Source organism: Leucoraja erinacea, chromosome 5, assembly GCF_028641065.1.
Source record: "Leucoraja erinacea ecotype New England chromosome 5, Leri_hhj_1, whole genome shotgun sequence".
Classification (NCBI taxonomy): Eukaryota; Metazoa; Chordata; class Chondrichthyes; order Rajiformes; family Rajidae; genus Leucoraja; species Leucoraja erinaceus.
This window is the reverse complement of record NC_073381.1, coordinates 28,709,111-28,729,175: the sequence shown is the minus strand read 5'-3', so window position 1 is coordinate 28,729,175 and position 20,065 is coordinate 28,709,111. Positions and strand designations below refer to the sequence as shown.

Below are 20,065 nucleotides of genomic sequence, written 5' to 3'. Positions count from 1 at the left end.
CTCCTGATGCCAGCTCTGGCAGCAAGCCTACTCGTCTTCGCCCAGTGTTCCCGGACCCAGATCCAAGTGTATACTTGGCCCACACTCCGAATTCCGGCTCAGGCAGCAATTATCAACATACAGTGCCCTCAATAATGTTTGGGACAAAGACCCATAATTTATTTATTAGCCTCTGTACTCCACAATTTGAGATTTGTAATAGAAAAAAAAAAAAATCACACGTGGATAAAGTGCACGTTGTGAGATTTTAATAAAGGCCATTTTTATACATACACGCCATCCAAGGACCCAAGCAGTCTTTCCAGGTGAAGCAGAGGTTCAATTGCACCTCCTCCAACCTCATCTACTATATCCGCTGTTCCTGGCGTTAGCTTCTCTACATCGGTGAGACCAAGCACAGGCTCGGCGATCGTTTCGCTGAACACCTCCGCTCAGTCCGTCTTAATCTAGCTGATCTCCCGGTGGCCCAGCACTCAACTCCCCCTCCCATTCCCAATCTGACCTTTCTGTCCTGTGCCTCCTCCTCCATTGTCAGAGTGAGGCCCAGCATTCGAGGAACAGCACCTCATATTTCAGGTACACCCCAGCGGTATGATCAGATCGCCCTTGCTTTCTCTGTCCACCCCCTTTCCCGTTCTCCCACTAGTCTTACTGTATTGCCGCCTACATTCTATCTTTGTCCCGTCCCCTTCCCTGACATCTGTCTGAAGAAGGGTCTCGACCCGAAACATCACCCATTCCTTCTCTCCAGAGATGTTGCCTCACCTGCTGAGTTACTCCAGCACTTTGTGTCTACCGATTTTTATACATTTATAGTTTCACCATGTAGAAATTACAGCTGTGCCTATACATAGTCTCCCCATTTCAGGGCACCATAATGTTTGGGCACAGCAATGTCATGTAAATGAAAGTAGTCATGTTTAGTATTTTGTTGCATATCCTTTGCATGCAATGACTGCTTGAAGTCTGCGATTCATGGACATCACCAGTTGCTTGGTGTCTTCTCTGGTGATGCTCTGCCAGGCCTGTATTGCACCTATCTTTAACTTATGCTTTTTTGGGGGGCTAGTCCCCTTCAGTTTTCTCTTCAGCATATAAAAGGCATGCTCAATTGGGTTCAGATCAGGTGATTAACTTGGCCACTCAAGAATTTACCATTTTTTAGCTTTGAAAAACTCTGTTACTTTCGCAGTATGTTTGGGATCATTGTCTTGCTGTTGAATGAACTGCCGGCCAAAGAGTTTTGAGGCATTTGTTTGAACTTGAGCAGATAGGATATGTCTATACACTTCAGAATTCATTATGCTACTACCATCAGCAGTTGTATCATCAATGACGATAAGTGAGCCAGTACCTTCAGCAGCCATACATGCCCAAGCCATAACACCCCCACCACCGTGTTTCACAGATGAGGTGGTATGTTTTGGATCTTGGGCAGTTCCTTCTCTCCTCCATACTTTGCTCTTGCCATCACTATGATATGTTAATATTCATCTCATCTGTCCACAAGACCTTTTTCCAGAACTGTGGTTGCTCTTTTAAGTACTTCTTGGCAAACTGTAACCTGGCCATCCTATTTTTGCGGCTAACCAGTGGTTTGCATCTTGCAGTGTAGCCTCTGCATTTTCGTTCATGAAGTCTTCTGCGGACAGTGGTCATTGACAAATCCACACCCGACTCCTGAAGAGTGTTTCTGATCTGTCGGACAGGTGTTTGGGGATTATTCTTTATTATAGGGAGAATTCTTCTGTCATCAGCTGTGGATGTCTTCAATGGCCTGCCAGTCCCTTTGTGATTTGTAAGCTCACCAGTGCTCTCTTTCTTCTCAATGATGTTCCAATCAGTTGATTTTGGTAAAGCCTAACGTTTGGCTGATGTCTCTAACAGTATTATTCTTGTTTCTCAGTCTCATAATGGCTTTTTTGACTTTCATTGGCACAACTTTGGTCCTCATGTTGATAAAAGTATATAAAAATTTCCAAAGGTGATGGAAAGACTGGAGGAGACTAGGTGCTGAGAGCTCTCTTATACCTGCATTGAGGAGGCAGTTAAACACACCTGAGCAATTATAAACACCTGTGAAGTCATGTGTCCCAAACATTATGGTGCCCTGAAGTTGAGGGGGGGGGGGGGGGGGGGGGGGGGGGGGGGACGACTATGTATAAACACTGCTGTAATTTCTACATGGTGAAACCAAAATGTATAATAATACACTAATAAAATCTGACAATGTGCACTTTAATCACATGTGATTTTTTTCTATTATAAATCTCAAATTGTGGAGTACAGTGGCAAATAAATAAATGATGGGTCTTTGTCCCAAACATTATGGAGAGCTCTGTGGATGTTACTTTAATTTATCTATTAAAAATCATGCCTTGAAAACCCGAAACGTCACCCATCCTTTATCTCATCAGATGCTGCTTGACCTGCTTACTCCAGCACTTTGTGTCTATCTTTGGTATATATCAGCTGCTGCAGTTCCTTTCTACACACTGAATTCTTTCTGCACTTTGTCTCCAATAAAAACACACAGCCCAGGTTCCTGACCACAGCCCCAACCCATACTGTGATATTTCATTAGTTGTCAGCACAAGATATCATATGCATTCCAGCTCATGGTAAACAGGATTTCCTGAACAACAAAGGAGAGACCTCTAGAGGAAAGTGGATTGTTAACAACACTGCTAGTAAAATACATCCGACTTTGCAAGTACATGTGCTACAGATAGTGAGTTAGCAGTTAACAAAGGTCGTAATACAATTTTTACTTATCAATATCTCATCAATATTTCTTCTCATAATTACATTGATCATATTGAAGCAAAAACATTCATCTTGCTCATAAAGGGAAAAGGTCATCCATTAAAATGAATGCAATCCCGAAAACTACAAATAACAGTCTCTACTTTTGATATGACGATCTAACGCACCCCTTGGTGAACAACGCAAAGATAAGTTTGAATATGTCAGTTAATGTGTAGGACCACCCATTTAGCTTCATTCAAATCTACCCCATTGTGGACATTGAACTTTTTCTATGAAACAGATGCACTACAATGTCGACAACTATATTCTGCTCTCCTTTGCTCCACGTCTATTGTACATGGGGCGGCACAGCAGATTTGTTGCCTTACAGCGCTAGAGACCCGGATTCAATCCCAACTATGAGTGCTGTTCATACAGTTTGTACAATATCCCTATCCCCATGGGATTTCTCTGGGTGCTCCGGTTCCCTCCCACATTCAAAAGACATGTAGGTTTGCAGATTAATTGTCGTGTAAATTGCCCCTAGTGTGTAGGTTGTGAAATTGGGATAGCAAACAACTGGTGTATGGATGATCGCTGGTCAGCACAGAGCCAGTGGCCTTGTTTCCACTGTATCTCGAAAATAAATTAAAATTGAGCTTAATTTGATTATATTTTTGTATGGTGTATATGATCTGTTTGAAGAGCAATCAAGACAAAGCTTTTCACTGTATCTCGCTACAGATGACAATAATAAACCTAAACCTATTACAAGATTTTATACATTTTAAAATTTAATTAGTAATTCACAGCTTGACGATATAATAAGTTTTACATTTTATATCACCATCATACTGATCCAAAATGAATGCCAACTCATGAAAGACAATTTACAAAATAGAAATAATTCTTTGCTACAAAAATATATTATTAACAATTCTTCTTCAACTATTAAGTGTTTTCATTAGTATTTTTAAAACTTACACTTGGCATTCCTGTTCATCGTCCACTTGAAAATGGTATGTTCTATCATCTAAATAAGAAGATGCATCATTATTTTAGTACTCCAACCATTAGAAAAGCTGCTTTCATACACTATCTGAGTTTTGAAAGACAGACTCTGTGATATATTAGCAAAACATTCTAAAATAATTTTGGCTTTCTTTAAAATATCTCAATGAACTTAGTTTCATGGAAAATTAACTTTCTAAAATCTTTCCAAAATATCTTAACAACTTTCTACATAGCTTCCATTACAAGCATTATTAATTGATACAGCAAGATATAAATCAGCCACAAAACCACGTGAGAAATGCAATGAAGTTTAACCCAGGTAACTATGTAGTGTTGAACTTTGGTGAGAGGTCAAATGTAAGGGGAAAGATTTCAGTTAATTCAGGATCCTTAACTGCGCAAATGTACAAACGGATCTTGGTGTCCAAGTCCATTGGTTCCTGAAAGTCGTAACACAATAGATAGAGTGGTAAAGGTGCCATATGGGATGCTTGCCCTCATCAGTCATGGCATTGAGTATAAGAGTCAGGAAATTATGTTGCAGTTTTATAAAGTTTTGGTTCGGCCGAATTTGGAATATTGTTTTGATCATCCTTTCAGGAAGGATGTGGAGGTTTTAGAAAGAGTGCATAATAATGCTGCTTGGATTAGAGAATATCCATGCAGCTTTCTTCTGGATATTAGCCACAAAGAGGTTGGACAAACTTGGGAGTGTTTTCTCTGGAGCATCACAGATTGTGGGCAGCCCTAATAGAAGTATCTAAAACTATGAGAGAAATGGATAGGAAATACAGTCACTCGAGGACATTTATAGGATAGCCAAAGACTAGAGGGAATAGCTTTATCAGTGGGGAAAAGTTTAAGGAAGATGTGAAGGCCAAGTCTTTTTCTTCGCAGAACGAGTGATGTGTGCCTGACATGTTCTGCCAAGGATGGTGATGGAAACAGATACAATCCTGGTGTTTAGATGTTTTTAGATAGATGCATATGCAGGCAATGGTGGCATATGGATCATGTGCAGACAGAGGCGGTTAACATGTCATCATGTTTGGCACAGACCACGGGCCGAAGGGACTGTTCCTGTGTTGTTCCGTTCTATGCTTTGTTTTCTTTGGTGCGCCAAAGGCTATATGGAAGTCTGATAGAAGTTTCGAAATTGATGTGAGACACAGATATTGTAGACAATCAGTTTATTTTTCCCATGGTAGAAATATCAAATACTTGAGGACATAACTTTAAGGTGAGAGGGGGAAGAATGTAAAGGAAACGTGCAGGGACGTTTTTTTGCTCAGTGTTAGATGCCTGTAAGGGGTAGTGGTAGAAGCAGATACGATAATGGAATTTACGACTCTTTCAGATTGGGACATGGATATGGAGTGAATGGAAGAATAGGGCAGAAAATGTGATCGATTTTAATAGAGAAAATCCTATTACTTTCAAGTTTCAGTGAAATTTATCGCATGTTTTGCATATTTATATTTTAATATTTTTTTACTATCTGTAGTTTTGCACATTTGTGAACTTAAATTAACCATTCACAGAAGTGATTAGGCCCTTGCAGTTTTCGTATAAGCAATTAAACGCTTTTTAAAATATCTGGGAACATACGTGATATCAGATCAAAACATTTTTTCTCTTCAGGATTTGCTTTCACTTGACATGTAAGTAGATTGAGTTTTGCTGGTGGTCTATTAACCTGTAAGAAAATAAAATATGATTGAAAACTTTTAGACAAAACTTTAGTAACAATAGCACATCTACTGTACAGTAGTATTAACCACTCAGAACAGAAAATGACAGCCTTTTATCATATAATATGTATACAATCAAATTAATTCCATTATTGCATACCACTCAATATTACTATCCATAGTTTCAATATAGAGTAAAAGAAGGAAAAGTATAAAACCAAACTTTCAACCATCCAATCAGTGAGCATTTTGAATAGTAAGTATTTTTCTGATAGCTAACCTTACAGTACTTGGCAAGACGGTTGTAATTCATTCCTTTACTCTGCTAAATTACAAGTCTGAAATCTGCTCCTTTTAAAAGAGAACAGTTTGCTTTTTTAAGAAATATTAGAAAAATAGCTGATTTGGAAAAAAAAATCTTCAATTTCAATGGAATAAAATACAACTTTTTATAAACTTACAGTTCCATGTGAAATTGTCAGATAACCATTTTTTACTGTACACTTCCTTTTCTGCCACACTTTCCTAAGTCTGGAAAAAAATACATTAACATTAAATGTGCACGTAAAGTAGTTTGTCACAGTATCTCTACTTCTCAGAAAAATTACTTGGTTTAATTTGGGAATAATTATCCAAATGGGAGTAATTCTGTTTCGGACCTCCAAATTTGATGTCATTACAATAAACCTCCAATGCTATTGATATTTGTCTACTACAATGCTGCACCTCATTTTGTGGGAGAATCATGATTATAATCTATCCCAGTTTTAAGAGCGATACACAAAATAACATTATTTATTTTTACCATACATAACCAGACACAATAGAATTCTGATAATCCAGCATGCCTTAGGCTTTTTTGCTACCCAGATTTGCAGATTTTCCTGACTTAATACCTCAACTTTTCTTTAATTCACTATTTTTAGAGATTACACATTAGATAATAAATCTTCCAAGGTAAATTGAAAGGAAGCGTGGGAACCAGGACCCATGTGAATGGTAAAGGAGCATGGGAACCAAAGCCACTGTGGGTGGAAAGGGAGCACGGCAAATATCACCTGGTGAGCAAGATGTCAAACCATCAGGATTTCCAAATATCGCTTGGCAAATTATTGGAGTATTACTGCACTGATGTATTTAGTCTTGTTGTTTAAAGACAAACACTTGGTTCTCATTACTCCCTCACTATTTCTGTACTTCTCCGCCCACTGCCCCCTCTTTGTTTCTCTGCTGCTTTGAGAGAGTTCCTTAGATGGACAGTTATTCTTGAATGAAAATAAAATTCACTTACCCATCACTTTTTTTATACAATGCACCGCATTTTTCTGTTCCATGTTCTTTGTTTCCCTGAGGTTGATGCAAGCTGTACATCATGCTCTGACGAACCTGAGAATCCTAAATGAAGTAATCATTTTATACATCTTAGGACTCAATTTAATCAAGAAGAATGGCAGAATGGTGAAACGTTCTCCCTAAATTGCTAACTCTGTTCACTCCATTTATGTTGGCTAATTTGATGCTATTTTTTATTTACTGTTAGTATGATATTCTATTAACCATCAACACTCATTTATCTCAATAACCGTCTAGATAATTTAAAATTGGTTAAATATTAGTTGAACCATGCAGAACCGACTCGTAGATTTTCTGCTAATATAGAGGATATTGTGCCATTTGAATTTATCTAATCCAGTAGACTGAAGTGTATTTATGTGTCTTTACAGCAGGAAGGAAACAAGTGCAGATCCATATGAATATTACTTAATCTGCAAAAGATGATTTCATGTACTATGGTCTGTAGCAAAGATTAGAGGTCAAAAGTATCATGAAACATCTTACAGGAAGAGCAAGTACTCCAATTACATGCATTAGCTTTTTTTTTACCTTTCTTGTTCAGAAGTCATGCTGGGAAATATGACACCATGCTCTTTTTTAAAGAAAGCACTGCAATTTTTTTATGCATGCCCATCGTAAGCAACTGATTTTCAATGATATAGTACTTCAAAACTTACGATTCTAATCTATGCAATCTTTATAGTAATTGATTACCATTAGTCGAGTAGAAATAACATGTATTTTAACTTCTTATTATTTCAGACAAGCTCAGACTTGCTAATTTTGAATAAGGGTAATTTGCTTGTGGACTCTAAAGATTAAATCATACATCTTACAATGGAAAAAAAAACGCTGGATTTTGCTTTGTAAATTCATGCAAAACTGGTCAGAAATTAACGTGTTATTTGAGGGTTAACATTTCTCTGTCCTCAACACTTGTATTAATTTCAATGTCCTAATCATGTAATTTTAAATGCTATCATATCACTAAAATACAACCTTTAACAAATTAACACATAGTTTACTTTATGTCAATAAATAAATGTAAATTTGTTACTATTAAAAAGGCAAAAAAATCTTATTCAAATGAGGTTTAAATACGAAGAATGCTCTCTGATTAAAATTAAACGGCAGATTTTAAGTAGACAATATTTAACAACCAGACAAAATACAAGAATAACTTACTCTCCTAGACTTTGATCACAAAGGTATTTGCATTTTGGAAGGAAGCAAAATGTATCCTTTAGTTGCAAGAATATTTAGTTGCAAAAATCACATTTAACAGTTACCATATATTATTGATCATATATATTAAGAGCAGAATTAAATTAGTTATTCTGTATTATCTGATAAATCACTTTATACAAACATTTGTACTAACATTAGGAACTCTTCGACATTGGTATTTTTTCCACAGTAACATTTTTCTCAAACCTTATTTGATCTTGAAAGCGCTGTGTGTTCAAGTGGATTTCAGTAATTTTAGCAATGGAATATGAGTAGGCTGCTAGGTCCATATATATGGTCCATTCAATCAAATCACAGTTTATCTGTTGCTCGACTACATTTAATGCAATTTGTAAACCAATTCAAATTTGCCACATTTTACACCCTTGCCTTAATTCAATTCATCTTTCCTCAAAAAGGTACACCGATCTATCTTGAAAAATTTAATTGAACCAAAGGAGTATTGAAATATAGAGATTAAGTTACCAAAATGTACAAGAAATGAGAGGTTTATAATCAGCTAAACAGAAATACAAGGGCATTACCGTACAAGCATTTAAAATGTTGAACTCTTTGGGATTCCATGTCTCAGAACATTTTGGCAATGAATGAATGAGTCATCAATGGCTCCATCAAATACTTTGAGCATGCGCAAACATAAATGCCATCGGTATACTACAGCTTGATTACTGAGCTTTAAATTACATCTGCAGTGAAGCTGCTTTAGGCTTAACAATTTCCCATTAAGTTTGAAGATAGCTCCATGGGAAGTTCTTTTTGGAGCTGAGGTGCTAAGGTGCAACATTACAGTGAGAAAAAATGCAGTGTAGGGCTAGTGATGCAGCTTTGTTTAACACCAATCTTGACCAAGATTGGTTCTATTATGGGCAGCACAGTGGCTCAGCAGCAGTTGCTGCCTTACAGCGCCAGAGACCATGGTTCGAGCCTGACTATGGGTGCTGTCTGCATGAAGTTTGTACGCTCTCCCTGTGACCTGTGTCTGTTTTCTCCGGGAGCTCCAGTTTCCTCCCATGCTCCAAAGACGTACATGTTTGTAGGTTAATTGGCGTGGTAAAATTGTGAATTTTAGTGTGTAGGATTGTGCTAGTCTACGCCGATCGCTGGTTGGCGCAGACTCAGTGAGCCAAGGGGCCTGTTTCCACCTGTATCTCTAAATTAAACTTAACCAAAATAACCCTTAACCTTATGCATGCTTGCTGTCATGAAGCAAACACAAGAGGGAGGTGGATTTCTCTTTGGCACTGAATTTGAGGAGGTATTCCAGTCATTCATAAGTAATGAAGTACAGGCTCTGGTGAGATCTAGAAAGGTTGATGCTGCTCCTTATGTTTTCCTTGGCATCATTATGCAATGAAGATCATGTTCACGCTATTCAAGATAGACAGAATCCATAGAGCAAGTTAGAAATCAGCTCTTTAGCCACTGGAAGGAGGTTGTTCAAAAGGATTTGTGATGACTTTCCCCTGTGGCTGACACCAAGAAGATCCCTTTGTCATTAAAAGGGGCGCTGTCTTGTGTACGGTTGCCCAGCCAGCAGCTGTCCTGCCCTTTCATCTTTTTTTTCTTATTTTTAGTTTAGTGTTTTGTTTTAGGAGTTCTAGCTTTTTTTTTAATGTGTGGGGGAGGGGGGGGGGGGGGGGGGGGGGGGGGGGGGGGGAAAGGGGGGAAACTAATTTTCCGGGTCCCTACCTGGTCGGAGATGCAGCTTTTCTCGGGCTGCACTCTCGACCCGTCCTCGCGGCCTAACAGCGGGCCTGGAGCGGCGTTTCCTGAGGGGACCGCCCAGAACCTTGGCATCGGCATCGGCATCGGCGTCATCGGCATCAGCAACGGTGGCACCAGCATCGGCATTAGCGGAGCTGCGGGTCTGAGGACGGCGGTGCAGCGCTGGAGCGCCATTGCGGGGCGGGCGGTGCCTTGCCTGGGTTGCTGAGCTGGAAACTCCGGTGAGCTGGGTCCGTTGCGGAGCTGCGGGTCTGTGGAGCGGCTGCGGGGTGGCGGCGCTGAACTTTCCATCGGGAGCCTGGAATCTCTCGGAGATTGCCAGTTAAGCTCCATTTGGCGCGGCCTTGTCGGCTCCGAAAGCCACGGTCTCGAGTAAGGAGGCGGCCGTGTTCCCGACAGCATCGGCTGATTAGCGGAGAACGGCCTGCGGGTCTGAGGGCACAGGACCCGACTGGGGTCGGGGACTGGACTTTGTGCCTTCCCTCCTAATGGGAACCATTGTGGGGGATGTTTTCATGTTAAAGTTCTTTAGTATTGTCATGTTTGTATTCTTTTTTTATGTGCTGCATTGGCATAACAAATTCCACCAGCCTGGCTGTGTGGTCATTAAAAGAATCAATCAATCAATTACCACAGTTTTACTTGCCTCCTTTCTTAAAGATGATCATGATCATAGCATCTCTGAGATCTCTTAGGATTTCAGCAGGGAGACTGCATCTTTCCAAAGCATTGTTTTTCAGATGGAATGTGGCTCTCAATTTCTTATTGGTTAAAGGTACCGATGTCAAGTTCAAAGTCGTGATTGATGAGTTCTTTGAAGGGTTTTTGCAGCCTTGAGTGTTTACGCTGCGGATAGTTTTTACCACCACTGAAGATTCTGAGCATGTCATGCCATCAGTGAGTTCCTTAGCATTGTGCAGTCTCTATCCATTATCTGTCCTTTATTCACCCTCTTCAAATCAGAGTTAGTTCGTCATCTCATAGAAGCCACGTCTCTTTGCAAGGTCCGGGTCAGCACCACGGAGGTGTGAAGTGGGGCCTCTGCAGCAGTGAGGCCTCGGCGGCGGCAACGGTGAAGCCTCGCAGCGATGGGGCCTCGGCGGTAGTGAAGCCTCGCAGCGGCAGCAATGCCTCGCGAGTTGACCCATGGTCGACAGTCGATGAGAGCATCGAGAATCGCCGTGGAGGAGGGGAAGAACAATGGAGGATCTGGCGTGGGGGGGGAGACACAACCGCGAGGGAGGTGGGGGAGAACAATGGACAATTGGGGAGGGTGGGAGAATAGAGGATAATGGGGACCCAGCATGGGGGAACTGCCGTGGGGGGGGGGGGGAACAAAAATAGGAGCCGGCATGCTTTGGAACTTTGTCAGCGCCATAGGTGGCTGCTATTTGTATACATTGGATATGCAACAAAGATTTTCACCGACAATAAAGTATTCCAATTATGACTGATGTCAGGAAAGCCCACGAGCTAAGGACATTTACTGTAGGCTGAGACTTAGTGGTTTGCCTGTAAGGCGCTGTTCAATATGAGTTATCTTTTGAGTATCTGACAGCTGTGATACTGATTTTCTTGTGGCAACACTTCCATGGACATTGATGGTCAGTTTGATAAGGATATAAAGTAAATTAGGCATGATCGGTCCAACAGTCATCAGTACCAATCAAGGCTCAGTTGATGGTAAAGCGATATCTCGCCTGGATGATGATTCAACCTATTAGGTGCCACTGATTGTACGAGGAGTGCTGATGTGATATCTTGTACTTCATTATAACAAGACTATGCACAGTTTGTTAAAAGAAAGCCCCATTGGAATTAGCCTATCCTATCATCCTTTGTCTACCACAACATGCAAAGGAGAGATTAGGTGTGCTACCAAAGGCAGGGACAAGTACATGGATAAGAAAGGTTTACAGTGGATATAGGCCATACGCCGGCAAATGGGACTAGCTGAGATCGACAGCTTGGTCAGCATTGGCGAGTTGGACAAAGGGCCTATTTTTGTACTGAGAGAATATGCCTGGGAACATGGTTTGTTAAGCCGTTGTGGGTCAGGAACATAGTTAGTTGTGCAAATGAGTTTGCGCAAGCTTTGACATCAAAATCATTACATTGAGTGAACGCAATAGACAGGATATGGCAAGTTGAAAGAGGCTCAGTACTAGCTCAAATATAAAGAAAATATTTTAAATATTTTGTCATGCAAATTTATAGACGGCTACAAGGTGTTATAAAACAGAATGACTACTGATTGTTAGGTTTGCATTAAACAAACACAGAGAAAATACTAGTTGCAGGGAAGTTATATTAAAAATGATTCCTCCATTCAGGGTTTGAGCCATGGCATAGATACATGTGGTAGTAACTTATTTTAGTATTGAAAATTCTACACAAAAACAACACACTAATTTTAATCATCTATCACTCAATTTCACAATTCTACACGCAAGTCTTAAAATCTTGCCACTGAGAGGTTCTGAAAATTCAATAGAAAAAGCATGCAATAAATAATTGGCAGGGAAATGTTTAGTTTACTTTAGAAATATAGTGTGGAAACAGCCCCTTCAGCCGACCGAGTCTGTGCCGATCAAAGATCCCCCGTACACTAGTTCTATTCTACACACTAGGGACAACCCGGGTCTCTGGCGCTCTCAGGTAGCATCTCTACCACTGTGCCGCCCAACACATTAACTTCCAGCAGATCAAAATAGTGGGTCCAAGAAAGCAACCTTGTAGTTTTTTTAATTGTGGCTAATATATGCTGTTAAATGCGACACAATTTTGTCTCTTATTTTACCCATGTTTTTTACCCTATCAGAAGAAATTGTGATTGAATAGGTCAATTTGAGAAATATTTTAATTAATCACGAATCAAAACATGTAAATATTCTATATTCACCAAAACTTTAATGACTATATTTTCTTTTAAATTGAATTTCTCAATCAGACATCAATTCTGACAGAAATCAAACCTTTTACTTAACTTGGAAACTATCTGCATCAAACACATAGAGGCACAAAAGGTCAAAATTTAGGGAGCATTTGAAGCAAGTGCAACATTTCAGTGAACATAAATTCATTAAATGCAAATTTTGAAGCTCTAGTACAGGTGCACAACCTTTTATCCGACAGCCTTGGGACCAGACACTTTTCGTAATTCGGAATTTGTCGGCCTTCGGAATGGAAATTTTTTAGCGTAGATTTTAATGGCTGGCTCAGTGGTAGAGTGCTCGGCTCATATCCGCAAGGTCGCGAGTTTGCGCCTTGATCCCGGCAGTTCCTCGGTCGCGAGTTTGAGTCTTCAATGTAGTTTTTTCTTGCAGAATAAATGTCTGTATGAAATGCAGTGTGTTGAATGAATTCCTGAATTTGTAAATGTGACCGCAGCATTGAATCACCTCTCGCACTCATGTCACCCTAGCGGGGTTACATGCCCTTAGGCGGCCTAAGGCGACATTTTCACACTCTTATATCCGTGTGCAGCAGAGGCGACGTGCGTTTGGCGCCAAACGTGAGCTTTGGTGTGCAGACGACATCCTGGAAAAAATGTCCGGTTTCTTCCAGGTAGGCGATATACCCTCCCGGGCAATATACCCTCCACTTCTCTTTTATGAAGGGGATTTAGTTCCCCTTTCTTCCAGGACTGACCGGAGGTTCCGCTGTCACCCCTGCGGGCCACCCTCAGTGAACGCTCACTCAACTTTGTCTTGGGATTCCTACTGTCCCGCGCAATGTACCCTCACCTTCTCTTTTATGAATGGGGGTTTAGTTCCCCTTTCGTCGAGGACGACCGGAGGTTCCGCTGTCACCTCTGCGGGCCGCCCTCGGTGAACGTCCCGTCTCCCTGTCCCTGGGATAGCAGGGGGCGATCAAACAGCACAATACCCCCCTCCCCCTCCAACTCCAGAGGAATCCGCTCCCCGATGGGCCGCTACGGCGACAAGTGGCAGTTCGCCCACAGCCCGAGCTGCGCGACCCCAAGAACAAGACGTACCTTGCACACCATCAGCTTCTGCCCATACGGGGAGCGTGTTCCTCTGGAGTTGGAGCGGGGCTGGGCTGGAGTTGCTGATCTGGGATCTCCGTGCTTGCAGTGGGCCTGGGGGTCGGTGTCCCGATGAGGGGGCACAGCTCGGGCTGTGGGCGAACTGCCACTTGTCGCCGTAGCGGCCCATCGGGGAGCGGCGTCTGGTGGTCCTGATGTCTCCCGCTAGTTTGCAGTTTTCCTCTGGAGTTGGAACGGGGCTGGGCTGCTGCTGGCTGTGGGTCTCTGGGATCTCCGTGCTTGCAGTGGGCCTGGGGGTCGGTGTCCCGTTGGTCCTGACGTCTCCGGTGACTGGCATTGTATGCTGGCATCGCCGACATGAAGACAGTGCAAAGCCCCCATGCCGGTGCAATGGGCGGGGAGCTGGAGAGGGGAGGGAAGGGGTCACACACATGGCCGGGAAGCAGAGGGGTGTAGGTGGGGTGAAACTGAAGGGAGCGACAATCTGCTGCTCCCTGCCCGCTGAGTTAAAAAGTTCCCACGCAAGATTCACGATACACTGTGTATCATGAGTCTACCGTGGGAACTTTGTAACTCAGCGGGCAGACAGCAGCATATTGTCAATTATTAACCCTCCCGCGCAATATACCCTCACCTTCTCTTTTATGAATGGGGATTTAGTTCCCCTTTCTTCAAGGACCGACCAGAGGTTCCGCTGTCACCTCTGCGGGCCGCCCTCGGTGAACGTTTTCAAGGACCTTTCTTCAAGGACTGAAAAAATGTCCGCTATTCGGAGGTTTTCGTTATTTGGATCTTCGGATAAAAGATTGTGCACCTGTACTGTCATTATGCTCAGAAAATACTAAAGAATGCATGCATATTTCACTAACAGTGCCCTCCATAATGTTTGGGACAAAGACCCATCATTTATTTATTTACTTCTGTACTACACAATTTGACATTTGTAATTGAAAAAAAATCACATGTGGTTAAAGTGCACATTGTCAGATTTTATTAAAGGGTATTTTTATATATTTTGGTTTCATAATGTAGAAATTACAACAGTGTTTATACATAGTTCCCCCATTTCAGGGCATCATAATGTTTGGGACACAACAATTTCATGTAAATGAAAGTAGTCATGTTTAATATTTTGTTGCATATCCTTTGCATGCAATGACTGCTCGAAGTCTGTAATTCATGGACATCACCAGTTGCTGGGTGTCTTCTCTGGTGATGCTCTGCCAGGCCTGTATTGCAGCTATCTTTAGCTTATGCTTGTTTTGGGGGGGTTGTCCCCTTCAGTTTTCTCTTCAGCATATAAAAGGCATGATCAATTGGGTTCAGATCAGGTGATTGACTTGGCCACTAAAGAATTGACATTTTTTTAGCTTTGAAAAATTCCTTTGTTGCTTTAGCAGTATGTTTAGGATCATTGTATTGCTGTAGAATGAAACGCCAGCCAATGGGTTTTGAGGCATTTGTTTGAACTTGAGCTGATAGGATGTGGATATGCATTTCAGAATTCATTATGCTACTACAATCAGCAGCTGTATCATCAGTGAAGATAAGTGAGCCAGTACCTTCAGCAGCCATATATGCCCAGGCCATAACACCCCCACCACAGTGTTTCACACATAAGGTGGTATGCTATGGATCCTGGGCAGTTCCTTCTTTCCTCCATACTTTGCTCTTGCCATCACTCTGATATGTTAATCTTCATCACATGTGTCCACAAGACCTTTTACCAGAACTGTGGTTGCTCTTTTAAGTACTCCTTGGCCATCCTATTTTTACGGCTAACCGGTGGTTTGCATCTTGCAGTGTAGCCTCTGTATTTCTGTTCAAGTAGTCTTCTGCGGACAGTGGCCATTGACAAATCCAAACCTGAAGAGTGTTTCTGATCTGTCGGACAGGTGTTTGGGTTTTTTTTCTTTATTATAGAGATAATTCTTCTGTTGTCAGCTGTGGAGGTCTTCCCTGGCTTGCCAGTCCCTTTGTGATTTGTAAGCTCACCAGTGCTCTCTTTCTTCTTACTGATGTTCCAAACAGTTGATTTTGGTAAGCCTAAGGTTTGGCTGTTGTCTCCAACAGTTTTATTCTTGTTTCTCAGTCTCATAACGGCTTCTTTGACTTTCATTGGCACAACTTTGGTGCTCATGTTGATAAACAGTAATAAAAGTTTCCAAAGGTGATGGAAAGACTGGAGGAAAGACTAGATGCTAAGAGCTCTCTTATACCTGCATGGAGATGGCAATTACATACCTGAGCAATTACAAACACCTGTGAAGCCATGTGTCCCAAACATTATGGTGCCCTGAAATGGGGGGGGGGGGGGGGGCTGTATAAACACAGCTGTAATTTCTACACGGTGAAACCAAAATGTATAAAAATATCCTTTAATAAAATCTGACAAAGTGCACTTTAACCACATGTGATTTTTTTTTTTATATCACAAATCTGAAATTGTGTGCAGAGGCCAATAAATAAAGGCAAATAAATGCTTCTTCCCGCCCCCTCCCCCACCCCCACATCACTGAAGGGTCTCGACCAGAAACATCACCTATTTGCTTCGCTCCATAGATGCTGCATCACCCGCTGAGTTTCTCCAGCGTTTTTGTCTATCTTTATTTTCCAGCATCTGCAGTTCCTTCTTAAATAAATAGATAAATGTGTCTTTTTCGCAAACATTATGGAGGGCACTGTAGATATTCTAATGCAGAAGACAGTTATGTACTATCAAAACATGATAGTTTAATTGGCCTGGATGCACACAAACTTGTTCTCCAAATGTAAAGAATAACATGACAAAAAACACACAAAAACAAATGAACTTTGTTAATGGCACAACATGCACCAGCAAAGTAAAAAACTGCTCACCTCTTTCTGTTCAACCTGAAGCCCTGCTTTTAGTACATCCCGAAGTTGAACAAGCTGTTTTCTTTCCTCATCCTGCACTTGCTTGATCTGGAAATAAAATTGACGTGGTTATTTTTCACAGAACAAAAAAATTTGCTGTACCCAACAGGAAAGTGCCTATTTTTCCCCAAAATGATGCACTTAGATATCTTTCAAAATCCCAAAACACTTCTGTAGTTTCATCAATTGAACAAAGGGAAAAAATTGCCTATTTCATAAAGGATTATTCCATAAAGCTTATTCAGACAAAAAGCCGTTCAAGAGAAAAGATGCAGAGTGTGAGTCAATCCCGGATTTGAGCCATTCCACTGCTCAGTGGAGCAGCAGCCAGAAAATAATTCAATGCATGACAACTTTTCTTTTTCCATCTAGCCTCCCTTCATTTCATCATTAACTTAGAGCACGTTCCATAAAGAATTTCACTCATGTGCCAAATTACCGAGATACAGTACTGTAATCTTTCACATAGGAATCATGTAAAAAATCTAAGGCTAAATGGTAAAAGGAAAACAAACTGCAAAAGGATGAAAATTTTGTTGGGATTTGTGGGGTATTCATTCCATAGAACTGCTGAAATAGATGAAGGAAAGAAAATAAAACGGGAAAATGATTGTTAAAAAAGTGCGATGTTGCAGGATTAACTGGAAAGCCACAAGGAACCAGTTCAAACAAAGGCTGAATGCTTATATCTGCAACATTTTACCTTTCTTCATGTAATCTACCAGTAATGTAGAATTACCAAATTAATCTGATTTATTCAATTAGTCAATAAAAGAAAAAAATGAAAAGGATACATTGCAAAATGTCAGCAACAGATAATCCTGAGGATCTATATCTTAAACAGCCAGAGTCATTGTCACAGGATAAAAAATGAGATGGAGCTCTGATTTGTTTCACAGTGTTAGTTTGTTACACTTCCAAAAGTGCAATCTCGAATTAATAAAATTATGTTCTGTCAATTTACATAATTGTACTCCAAGCTCAGAATACCCCTCAAAAATATAGCATTTATTAATTTCACCTTCTTGGGTTAATAGGAAGCTTTGAGCACATGCATGAATCTTTTTCTTCTGTCTACTTATCTCCCATACCATACCATGCCTGTTTTGAGTTAAATGGCAAGCAAAGAATAACATGCCCTTCCTTACCCGACAAAGCCTTCACTACATAGTCATCTGTAAGCAACCAAAGGAATATCACAGACGCTGGCCTGGGACAGAATGCTTATGTTGGCTTACTATTCTTCTGGCGAATTTGGAGGATTTTGTAGAGACAAGGTGATGTTTTCCTCAACCAGTCAATAGAATCATGGCTGATCTGAAGTTCGTATCAAATTCAATTTTATTATTATTATTATTATTATTATTATTTATTTGGTTTAATTTCATTTATTTAGTAACTAGTTATTAAGGATTTTTTTTTTGCCCAACCCCTCAATTCTCACCTCAACAATCCAAAATTCTGTGGATCCTTATTTTAAATTAGATTCCCTCATGATGGAAAAAAAAATCCTCTTGAAGCCGCTCAGAAATATATTTCAATAAGACTAGCTCTCATTCTTCTCCTATTTCTTATTTATGCATGTATAGCAGAGCTGTGGGGTCGGAGTAATTTTGGCGCTGCTGGAATCGGAGTCGGTAAAAAAGTCCCGCTACAATTTTTGGTCGACCTTACTCACCATTATCTTGCAGTGTGCATTAGTAAGTTTCATTCAGATTGATTACATATTTTACAAGTTATTGACATTTTAAACTTTACAAAAAACACTTTTGCACTTGCCCTGCCCGTCAGCTGCGTTCAACGTTACATTGGGATCCCAATGCGTCACAATGGTAATATGGCCGCCGGATCCGCACCTGCGCAGTTGGGGGAGGGTTGCCTGGCCCGCTATCCGCATGAGCGTGGTTGGGGGGTTGCCGAGCCCGGCGCAATTTTGAGATCATCCGCCGCTTCTGCATAGTTGCCCCGCCGCCATCATGAAATCCCCATTTTGACTGACGTCACAATGGTGATCTCTGGAGTCACAACGGGGACCCGTCGGCCACACCTCCACAGTTGGGGGAGGATTGCCGGGCCGGGATCGAAATTTAAACATCCAGCGTCGTGTATAAGTGAGTGCTACTTGAGGGAATATTCCGTTGGGGGAGGGGGACCTTTAATAAACCTGGCAGTCGTGCTCCCACTTTCCGACCGCGCATGCACAGTTGGGGGAAGCCTGTCAGCTGCGTCACAATTGAAAATGGTGCCGGTGACGTGGCAATAACGCAAAATGATGCCGTCTCTCTGCGCGTGCACAGTGGGCCTGATACCTGCGCGTGCGGAATTTGAATAATAACTGAAAGTCTCCCCTGCGCAGTGGGCCCAGTATAAAGGAATACGGCACGGAAGATTAAGGAATATGCCTTAGGTAAGAGTTTTTCTACTTAAATTAGATTTAGAAAAGTGAATTCCAATACAGAATGTCCAGTTTTATTTTCCACAAATTTCAGAATGGTTCAGTCACAATTAACAATCTAAGACACAAACATAACTTTGAAATCAAGTCAGAATTTAGTGTTCAGGAGCACAAGTAACTGAAATGCCTTTATAAACACATAATTGGAACAAATAAAAGTTTGTGCACATATGTTAAAAAAAATGCCAAGTCTGGTTGAATCAAACTTTATTGCAAATCATTGGAGGTCAAGAAATAAATTGGCTTTTTTTTAAGATACAATTCCAATTAAAATGAAAACTATTTCAAAAACCGGTCTGGGCTATTTAGGGATGGCTTTGTCGATTTTCACATCGCCATTTTAATCTACTTCCCAACGGCAGTGGCCTACGCAGTTTGGTGGGATTTTGCGTTGGCAAAATAGGGCCCTCCCTCGGTCTAGTATATTTAGACTAAATTGAACAGTCGAGACCACGGCATTCCCGTTTAAACGTGCGAAGGCTGCCTTTTGATGTTAAACTAATGGAATTTAAGCAAGATTTTCTTGGTGGCTTAAAAGAAGTAGAAAAATATGATTGCTCATCTAAGCTTACAGTACAAGAAGTCATCCCTGCTTATCCAGAAATAGTAAAATTGGCAGCTACGATAGTAACAACCATACCACCCACTCAGGTCAGCGTGGAAAGACTGTTCGCCGCACTGAAAATAATTAAATCAGACTTAAGGGCTTCAATGAAAGAGCATCTGGCAGAAGCAATTCTGTTCCTAAGGACGTTATTGATAAATTTTAGGTATGTACTTTTGTAGCAAACTTAACTACCTATGCATTTAGTTTTAATTTCTATTGCACTTGGGATTTTATTTGGTCATAATTTAGCCATTTAGCTCATGCCTGTGGCCTTGATTTAAGAAATTTTGGAGTAATGCTTTTATAATTTTTATTTGTAATTTAATGTAATTTTT

At 40.9% G+C, this 20,065-nt stretch overlaps 1 protein-coding gene across 2 annotated transcripts in view; it reads right to left on the bottom strand.

The window, feature by feature from the left end:
• Nucleotides 1-20,065, bottom strand: part of asap2a (ArfGAP with SH3 domain, ankyrin repeat and PH domain 2a) — a 138,298-nt gene that overhangs the window by 37,219 nt on the left and 81,014 nt on the right. For both annotated transcript variants that reach the window (XM_055635286.1, XM_055635287.1), the window contains 5 exons: nucleotides 16,630-16,716; nucleotides 6,745-6,848; nucleotides 5,915-5,984; nucleotides 5,371-5,458; nucleotides 3,733-3,781 (listed from right to left, as the gene is read on the bottom strand). In XM_055635286.1, the coding sequence (XP_055491261.1) occupies nucleotides 3,733-3,781; nucleotides 5,371-5,458; nucleotides 5,915-5,984; nucleotides 6,745-6,848; nucleotides 16,630-16,716 (398 nt within the window). The remainder of the gene's footprint in view (nucleotides 1-3,732; nucleotides 3,782-5,370; nucleotides 5,459-5,914; nucleotides 5,985-6,744; nucleotides 6,849-16,629; nucleotides 16,717-20,065) is intronic.